General features: G+C 42.9%; 1 protein-coding gene across 2 annotated transcripts; it reads left to right on the forward strand.

Moving 5' to 3' along the window:
* The first annotated feature begins 1,326 nt into the window (after positions 1-1,326).
* lg28h7orf25 (linkage group 28 C7orf25 homolog) lies at positions 1,327-6,138 on the forward strand. Of its 2 annotated transcripts, none has more exons than XM_024392158.2 (3): positions 1,327-1,404; positions 3,964-4,201; positions 4,462-6,138. In XM_024392158.2, exons 2-3 carry the CDS (start codon positions 3,980-3,982, stop codon positions 5,566-5,568), a joined length of 1,329 nt encoding a protein of 442 aa, XP_024247926.1. In that variant the 5' UTR covers positions 1,327-1,404; positions 3,964-3,979; the 3' UTR covers positions 5,569-6,138. The 2 variants fall into 2 exon arrangements, with proteins under 2 accessions (XP_024247926.1, XP_024247925.1); XM_024392157.2 differs by having other exon boundaries at positions 1,329-1,448.
* The last annotated feature ends 3,926 nt before the right edge of the window (positions 6,139-10,064 follow it).

Below are 10,064 nucleotides of genomic sequence, written 5' to 3' on the forward strand. Positions count from 1 at the left end.
AAAATGAATGGTGAAAGAATAGGATATTGGAACTAACGTTGAAAAATAAGGCCTATACGTTTTGTTCTATGAGATAATATCATTCAGTTAACATTACCCTTTATGAATCATTAAGCCTTTATGTGTTATTTTTTTATTCATTAAACAGAACAAAAATATAAACGCAACATGCAACAATTTCATCAATTTTACTGAGTTACAGTTCATATAAAGAAATCAGTCAATTGAAATAAATTCATTAGGCCCTAATCTATGGATTTCACATGACTGTGCATGGGCCCACCCACTTGGGAGCCAGGCTCAGCCAATCAGAATGAGTTTTCCCCCCCCAAAAAAAGGAGTTTATTACAGACAGAAATACTCCTCTGTTTCATCAGCTGTCCGGGTTGCTGGTCTCAGACGATCCTGCAGGTGAAGAAGCCGGTTGTGGAGGTCCTGAGCTGGCGTGGTTACACGTGGTGTGTGATTGTGAGGGCGGTTGGACGGACTGCCAAATTCTCTAAAACAATGTTGGAGGAGGCTTATAGGAAAATTAACATTCAATTTCTGCACATTTTAGAGTGGCCTTTTATTGTCCCTAGCACAAGGTGCACCTGTGTAATGATCATGCTGTTTAATCAGCTTCTTGATATGCCACACCTGTCAAGTGGAAGGATTATTTTGGCAAAGGAGAGAATGCTCACTGAAGGGGACAAATTTGTGCTCAACATTTGAGAAAAAAAAACTTTTTGTGTGGATAGATTTTTTGGGGGGAAATCTTTTATTTCAGCTCATGAAACATGGGAGCAAAACGTTACATGTTGCTATTATATATTTGTTTATAAATGCTTCCACATTTCAAGTCCCCCCCCAAACAAAAGTGATGTTAGCTGATGAAGATTATGTCATAGTCCTGAGATCTTGTATGTTTTGTTCTAAGTCTGTTTACAGCAGACCTTATTTTCAGCGTTTTTCCAAAACTCCTACAAAAACTAAATTTGTTTCTCCAAGGGGTTTGTTCAACAGAACCATGGCAGAGAGTCAGTGCCTACAAAAAGACAACATTACTATTACTCTCAATTGTGGTCATGGTTAGAAGGGAACCAGTTGTCTGCTGTGTGTTGAATTGTGTAGTTGAGATGTTATTTATTTATTTTTTTTCAAAGAGAGGCTGAATTTTCGGTGCAAATAGCACATACATTGATGAAAAGGCGTTCACTTGAGATTTGTAGATTCAAATAAAGTAAGCCTATTTTAAATGGTGTGAGAGTAGACCTACTTCAACTCCAAGGTAGATGGCGACAGAGGTATTTTTTCCAACTGTTTCACGGCATTCTGCTTGATATGAGCAGAGCGCGACCACCGACCAGACAGCTGAGAGAGGCGGACAAGCACCGTCACCGGGCCCGGGGTACACGTATCAAGGTAGCTGCAACGCAGCATAGTAATTTACCGGCTTTTTTTTGACCGTAAGTGTTTTTGAATACTTATGATACATTCTCATACTGTGCGGTGTTTCGTTTTGTTAAAATTAAAACCCAAACATAATCTCAATTTGACAGGCACACTACAGTCGGTAGTGTAATCAAACTTTAGCTATAGCTAGCTAGCTGGTTAATGTTGCTAAATGAAAGCATATGTTAGCTACCGACAAAACCACTAGTAAACGGGAAAAACGAACGAGATACTAGTTGTTAGCATGTTGTAAGGGCGTTTTTTGTTGTTGTTTTGTCGATAAAACACATAGCTTACCTGTAATAACGGGCTTCTACTCAGCTGATGTTAATTTGTTACAAAGTTAGCTGTGTCACAGGCGGTGCATCGGGGAAAACATTCCGTATAGCACTAGGAACAATTAACTCCGCAAGCAACTGGTGCTCTGGTACTAAAACTACAGTGTTTTCAGAAAGTATTGACACACTTTTTTTTTTTCTCCACATTTTTGTTATGTTAAACAGCCTGAATTTGAAAATGTTTTTAAATGAATTCATTATTTTTGGGGGGTGACTGCCTTCACACAACTCCCTATAATGTCAAAGTGGAATTATGTTTGTTTTCAACCCCTTTTTATTATTGGCAAAAATAAATCCGTTCGGGAGTTAAATAAGTGCATAACAAGTCACGTAATAAAGTTGCATGGACTATGTGCAATAATAGTCTAACATGATTTTTGAATGACTACCTCCATCTCTGCACCCTACCACATAAAAATAATTGTAAGGTCCCTCAGTCGAGCAGTGAATTTCATACACAGATTCAACCACAAAGACCAGGGAGGTTTTCCAATGCCTCGATAGATGGGTAAAAAATAAAAAGCAGACATTGAATATCCCTTTTGAGCAGTTAATTACACTTTGTAGTGACTGGGTGTCGAGATACACCATCCACAAAGTCACACCATCCACAAAGTCACAGGCGTCCTTTCTAACTCTGTCGCCGGAGAGGAATGATTTCACCATGAGGCCAATGGCGACTTTAAAACCAGTTAGTTTAAAATTGCTGTGATGGGAGAAAACAGGATGAATCAACAACATTGTAGTCACTCAACAATGCTAAACTAAATGACAAATATTCCAAAAACATGCATCCTGTTTACAACAAGGCACTAAAGTAATACTGCAAAAGATGTGGCAAAGCAATTAACTTTTTGTCCTGAATACAAAGTGTTATGTTTGGGGCAAATACAACCCATTACATATGGAGTACCACTCCATATTTTCAAGCATAGTGGTGGCTGCATCATGTTATGGGTATGCTTGTAATCGATAAGGACTGGAGTTTCAGGATTTAAAAAAAAAAGAAACAGAATGGGGCTAGGCACAGGCAAATTCCTAGAGGAAAACCTGGTTCAGTCTGCTTTCTACTAGACACTCTGAGATTAATTCCCCTTTTAGCTGTACAGTAACCTAAAACAAGTCCATATCTACACTGGAGTTGCTTACCAAGAAGACAGGGAAAATTCCTGTGTGACCCGAGTTAGTTTTGACTTAAATATACTTGAAAAAAGTATATGGAAAGACCTGAAAATGGTTGTGTAGCAATGATCAATTAATTTGACAACTTGAAAAATTCTGAAAGAAATTATGGGTAAATGTAGCAAAATCCAGGTGTGGAAACCTCAGATTTACCCAAAAAGACTCACAGCTGTAATCGCTGCCAAAGGTTATTTTCTAAAGTATTGACTGAGGGGTATGAATACTTATGTAAAGGAGATTTGTGTTTCTATCTCAATAGATTTGCAAACATTTCTAAACATGTTTGCACTTTGTGTGTGTGTGAAAATATCGATTTAAATCAGTTTTGAATCCAGGCACCAAAATGTGGAACAAGTCAAAGGATGTGAATACTTGCTTCTACACCTGCTTCACCCTGCTTCTACACCTGCATTGCTTGCTGTTTGGGGTTTTAGGCTGGGTTTCTGTACAGCACTTTGAGATATCAGCTGATGTACGAATGGCTATATAAATAAATTTGATTTGATTCGAATAGTTTCTGAAGGCATTTTATCTAAGACAACTGGCAATCTGCTGCTCCCTGTAAATTATTCTCTTACAAATAATTATTACAAATAATAATAATAATACAGTTTGGATACTGATATGTTTACTCGCCCACACCCAGTTGGAATCCCATCTCTGTTTGACTCGTTTACGATTAAGTTCTGAAAGTGCCACGTGTGATTCTAACACTCACTAGTGTTATTATGTAAATTGACATAGCCCAATATGGAGTTTGTTGATTGATTTTGAATGTTCCATCCCATGCTGAAACTAACGGTATATTCAGGCGTTGTAGTTTGTGTTCATACACAAAAATTATTGATCGTATCATGTTTTTGAAATCCAATGGTTGTATTAGTTTTTCACATTTACTACATTTACAGATCAACGCAGAGTCTGCATGCTTAAGAACATCAAAGTTATGTTATTGGTGGTGTAAGCAGCCACCCTAATGTGTGAGTCTATCCTTGGTCTGTCTCTTCAGGAATAATGCACCAAAGATGGCCGCCACACACTCCATGCTGCAGGAGCGTATCCAGGTGGCCCAAGAGCTGCTCAAGCGTGTGGACCAGCTCTGTGCGAGGCAGGTGCGCGATGTGGAGGGCCGGGCCAAGCTTTGCAGCAAGCTGCGAGCCGAGCTCAAGTTCCTGACCAAGGTGGAGGCGGGCAAGGTGCTCATCAAGGAGTCCCACCTGCAGAGCACCAACCTCACCCACCTGAAGGTGGGTCTTGTTTATATATTGTATGTATTTTCCAATTGAATTATGTTGAAACGGTTCCAATTTTTAGAGTGCCCAATGAACAATTAGTCTTGTTCTATAGCTGTCCATTGTTTTACCCATCTGACAACGAGGACCATATTGGAAATATGTTGGTTGACTTTTTGGTTTAATCTTCACTGTTTTTTTACTGTGTATTGTTGTAATCACATTAACTTGTATTTGTTTTTGTAAATCTTTCCAATAAATCTATATGAAAACAGGCCATTGTGGAGTCGGCGGAGTCACTGGAGATGGTGGTGAGTGTGCTGCATGTGTTCGCCTACGAGGACGCCGGCGGCACCAAGCAGACACTGGTGGTGGATGTGGTGGCCAACGGCGGGCACACCTGGGTCAAGGCTATTGGGCGCAAGGCAGAGGCACTGCACAACATCTGGCAGGGTCGGGGCCAGTACGGCGACAAGAGTGTGGTGGAGCAAGCTGAGGACTTCCTGCAGGCCAGCCGCCAGCAGCCTGTGCAGTACAGCAACCCACACATTATCTTTGCCTTCTACAATGGCGTTTCCAGCCCAATGGCCGACCGCCTGAGAGAGATTGGCATCTCGGTGCGCGGGGACATCGTGGCGGTAAACTTGGTGATGGCGGAGGAGGAAGGAAGCGAGGAGGAAGAGGGGGAGGGAGCAAACAAGGAGGGTATGGAAAACTGCTACGAAGAGGAAGAGCGAGAAGACAAGGCAGCGGAAGAAGATGAAGACGTTGAAAACTTTGTCGAAGAAGACGACGACGAAGATGTCGAGCACACGCGAGTTGACCGCGACACCATCGTGGCCAGCCTGGCATTCCCCACCGAGGTCAAGGTAGATGTGTGCCGACGGGCCAACCTGGACATCACTACACTCATCACGTACGTGTCGTCACTGAGCCACGGCCACTGCCGCTTGGCCTTCAAGGAGCAGGTGCTGACTGAGCAGGCAGCCCAGGAGCGTCAGGACAAGGTCCTCCCTCGCCTCCAGGAGTTCATGGCGGGCAAGGAGCTGTACGCGTGCCAGTCGGCCGTAAATGACTTCCGCGTCATCCTGGACACGCTTGGCGGCCCCGGCGAGAAGGCGCGCGCCGATGAGCTGCTGAGGCGGCTACGGGTGGTACCCGACCAGCCGTCTGAGCGCACCCAGCGCCTCACTGCCAGCTCCAAGGTGAACCCCCGCTCGCTTATGATTTTCGGCACGGGCGACACACTACGGGCAGTCACAATGACGGCGAACAGTGGCTTTGTGAGGGCGGCGGCCAATCAGGGCGTGCGGTATAGCGTGTTCATCCACCAACCGCGCGCCTTGACGGAGGGCAAGGAGTGGAGGGCCACGCCCATATGAGAGAGGGAGAACTAACACCCCCACAGCGGCAGGAGGAAAAAGACAGATGATGAGCGAAGGGCTCCGACAGCGAACAGGAAGGAGAAAATTAAGGAAGGAGACAATGTTTGTGGAATGTACCACTGAACAGACATTAATTAAAGGGGTGTGGAATATACCACTGAAGAGTAATTAAATGAGTTGGGTGACTGCCAGAACAGAGAACTCTTCTTTTTCTTTTTTGGGGGGCGGGGAGGGGAGGGAGACAAAATATATATCACAGCTTTTTGCTATGTGTCACTGAAATGTAAAGGCATTGTGCTCAGTTGAAAAACCACTACTGGTTTAGTTTAACAGGCAGTCGGTACAGGAGCATTATTTTTGCAACAACTGCAGACATTGGTGATAGTTGTTGTGTAGCCTATACTGTATATGCAAAAATAGTTATTGATATGATGAAATATCAGCGTATTGTATTTTAGGGCAATTTAAAAAAAAAAACGGCTTTGGCCCTATGTGCTGATGAGTATATTTGTTTTCTTGTATTGCAAGTCTGAATTACATGTGAATAAAGCATCTCTAAAAAAAAAATTTGACATGCAATTTTATTGAATTAAGCTATTTCATTAAACATTTTGTGTGTGGCTCTAAACTGCTCCAATGACCATGGCGTTTCATTGTAATCATGTGAGACCAGTGCAGAATTTACAGCACTTTTTAATCCAATGAACCATTTCAAGGCAAAAGCTATCACACTATATTCTTGTGTCGGCCTACAATTTAAGACTGTATGCTTGAAAACAAACCTGTTGGATACTTAACCTCTCGTTATTACCAATCACATCGGCCTACTGGTTAATATAAACTCTGCAAAAAAAAACAACTTTCACTCACTGTCAACTGAATTGGGGGGGATCAAAATCAAAGTCAGTATCTGATGTATCAACAGTATCTGGCCACCAGCTGCATTAAGTACTGCAGTGCATCTCCTCCTCATGGACTGCACCAGATTTGCCAGTTCTTGCTGTGAGATGTTACCCCACTCTTCCACCAAGGCACCTGCAAGTTCCTGGACATTTCTGGGGGGAATGGCCCTATCCCTCACCCTCCGATCCAACAGGTCCCAGACGTGCTCAATGGGATTGAGATCCAGGCTATTCGCTGGCCATGGCAGAACACTGACATTCCTGTCTTGCAGGAAATGACGCACAGAACGAGCAGTATGGCTGGTGGCATTGTCATGCTGGAGGGTCATGTCAGAATGAGCCTGCAGGAAGGGTACCACATGAGGGAGGAGGATGTCTTCCCTGTAATGCACAGCGTTGAGATTGCCTGCAATGGCAACAAGCTCAGTCCGATGATGCTGTGACACACCGCCCCAAACTATGACAGACCCTCCAAATCGATCCCGCTCCAGAGTACAGGCCTCGGTGTAACGCTCATTCCTTTGACGATAAATGTGAATCCGACCATCACCCTTGGTGAGACAATACCGCGACTCGTCAGTGAAAAGCACTTTTTGCCAGTCATGTCCAGTCCAGCATCGGTGGGTTTGTGCTCTTAGGCGACGTTGTTGCCGGTGATGTCTGGTGAGGACCTGCCTTGCAACAGGCCTACAAGCCCTCAGTCCAGCCTCTCTCAGCCTATTGTGGACAGTCTGAGCACTGATGGAGGGATTGTGCATTCCTGGTATAACTTGGGCAGTTGTTGTTGCCATCTTGTACATGTCCCGCAGGTGTGATGTTCAGATGTACCGATCCTGTGCAGGTGTTACACGTGGTCTGCCACTGCGAGGATGATCAGCTGTCCGTCCTGTCTCACAGTAGCGCTGTCTTCGGCGTCTCAGTACGGACATTGCAATGTATTGCCCTGGCCACATCTGCAGTCCTCATGCCTCTTTGCAGCATGCCTAAGGCATGTTCACACAGATGAGCAGGGACCCTGGGCATCTTTCTTTTGGTGTTTTTCAGAGTCAGTAGAAAGGCCTCTTTAGTGTCCTACGTTTTCATAACTGTGACCTTAATTGTCTACCGTCTGTAATCTGTTAGTGTCTTAACGACTGTTCCACAGGTGCATGTTCATTCATTGTTCAATGAACAAGCATGGGAAACTGTGTCTAAACCCTTTACAATGAAGATCTGTGAAGTTATTTGTATTTTTACAAATTATCTTTGAAAGACAGGGTCCTGAAAAAGGAACGTTTCTTTGCTAAGTTTAGTGCCTACAGTGCATTCGGAAAGTATTCAGACTCCTTCACTTTTTCCACATTATGTCAGCCTTATTCTGAAATTAATTCAATTATTATTCCCCCCCAAATCAATCTGCTCCATAATGACAAAGTGAAAACAGGTGTTTAGACTTTTTGCAAATTAAACAGAAATAGCTTTATTTACACCATTTGCTATGAGATTTGAAATTGAGTTCAGGTGCTTCCTGTTTCCATTGATCATCCATGACGTTTCTACAACTTGTTTGGAGTCCACCTGTGGTAAATTCAATGGATTAGAAAGACACACACCTGTCTTTATAAGGTCCCACAGTTGACCGTGCATGTCAGAGCAAAAACCAAGCCACGAGTTTGAAGGAATTGTCCGTAAAGCTCCGAGATTGTGTTGAGGCACAGATCTGGGAAATTGTACCAAAAATGTCTTCAATGGATAAAGTTTAGAACCACCAAGACTCTTCTTAGAGCTGGCAGCCAGCCAAACTGAGCAATTGGGGGAGAAGGGCCTTGGTCAGGTGCTGTGGGGATGTTATTCAGCGACAGGGACTGGAAGACTTGTCAGGATCGAGGGAAAGATGATTGGAGAAAAGTAAAGATAGATCCTTGATGAAAACCTTCTCCAGAGTGCTCAGGACCTCAGACTGGGGCGAAGGTTCACCTTCCAACAGGACAACACAGGAGTGGCTTTGGGACAAATCTCAATGTCCTTGGGTGGCCCAGCCAGAGCCCGGACTTGTAACCAATCGAACATCTCTGGAGAGACCTGAAAATAACTGCAGGAACGCTCCCCATCCAACCTGACAGGGCTTGAGAGGATCTGCAGAGAGGAATGGGAGAAACTCCCCAAATACAGGTGTGCCAAGCTTGTAGCGTCATACCCAAGAAGACTCGACTGTAATTGCTGCCAAAGGTGCTTCAACAAAGTACTGAGTGAAGGGTCTGAATACTTAGGGTAAAAATTTGTAACACATTTTCCAAAAATGTTTTTTTTTAAATGGTTTGGTCGTTATGGGTTATTGTGTGTAGATTTGAAGGGGGGGGTGCAATTTAATCAATTTTAGAACAAGGCTGTAATGTAATAATGTGAAGCGGTCTGAATCCTTTCAGAATGCTCCTCAGTCTACTTGCCTTTCAGGAGGAAATGTTTTGTCTTGTCTATATTTTTGGGGATATGTTTGGAAAGGGGGCATATTTTTCCCAGGTGGTATCTTTTTAGGTCCGTTTGAAATTGTCAAGTGATAATTTTGCTTGTTCAGCTGAGAGGTATACTACAAAACGGGATCATTGAGTTAGCCAGCAAACTTTCCTAAATGGTCTGTAATAACACTTTTTTATTTATTTAGGAAAGATGGTTTGAAATGGGAATGGTCTAATTCACTCAACAACCAAAAACACATCTAAGTTTAGCTTTCTGGTTGTCAATCAAAGTTCGCTGGCTAACTCATAAATCCAGCTTTATACTATACACATCTGAGAGGTAAAATGAGGCTAGATCAACTGTCCAATGGGATAAGGCTACGTGTACAGTGTTATGAGTATCTGGGTTATAATTTGTCCGTTTGGAAGGAATTATGCCACATTCAAAACAACTGGGAACTCTGGAAAAATACAAGGTGTAATCATGACGTCAGTAATCTTCAGGTCGGAAAGTCTGAGCTCTTTCCAGAAGCCCGAGTTGGAACCCCCCCACCCCCCCCACCCCACCCCCACCCCCCCCACCCCACCCCCACCCCCCACCCCCCCCACACACACACACTTTGTCATTGTGCAAATGTTGCTTCTCACATGATGAGAAGGAAAAATATGTCATACTCAATGGTCATACTGTTATCTGTAGCTACGTTAATAAGCTCGTAGAATTACCGTATGACATGTTGTAAAGCAAAACATCTGACATCACCACAGTCCTGTTTGGCTCAGTTGGTGGAGCATGGTGCACTGAATATTAGACTATAAATGTGATTTCTGTGGAATGAAGGAGACCATTTTGCATTTGTTTGTTTCCCTATTTATAGTAGAATTTATTGGATTGACATACAGAATTTTTATTTTTATTTAGGGCCGGTTGTACTATTTAATGGTTTTCATATAATGTAATGAAATTCTGACATAAAGATGTAGTATATTTAATTCAACTGCTAATAATACTAGGTACATTTCATATTCACAAATGCAATGGTCTAATTCAAAACCTAACTTTTTTTCACTTTATAAATTATTTTAAACAATATGGAACTACTTTAACTAAAATGAAAAACAAAAAAGCCGATTAAAACTTGTATGATTAATGAAT

The sequence above is a fragment of the Oncorhynchus tshawytscha genome, linkage group LG28 (genome assembly GCF_018296145.1).
Source record: "Oncorhynchus tshawytscha isolate Ot180627B linkage group LG28, Otsh_v2.0, whole genome shotgun sequence".
In the NCBI taxonomy this organism is placed as follows: Eukaryota; Metazoa; Chordata; class Actinopteri; order Salmoniformes; family Salmonidae; genus Oncorhynchus; species Oncorhynchus tshawytscha.

Bases quoted from the DNA above. Each gene is read 5' to 3' on its own strand.
- lg28h7orf25 (XM_024392158.2), top strand. From the start codon at position 3,980: ATGGCCGCCACACACTCCATGCTGCAGGAGCGTATCCAGGTGGCCCAA. The intron at 4,202-4,461 runs GTGGGTCTTGTT...ATATGAAAACAG, and splicing joins CCAACCTCACCCACCTGAAG to GCCATTGTGGAGTCGGCGGA.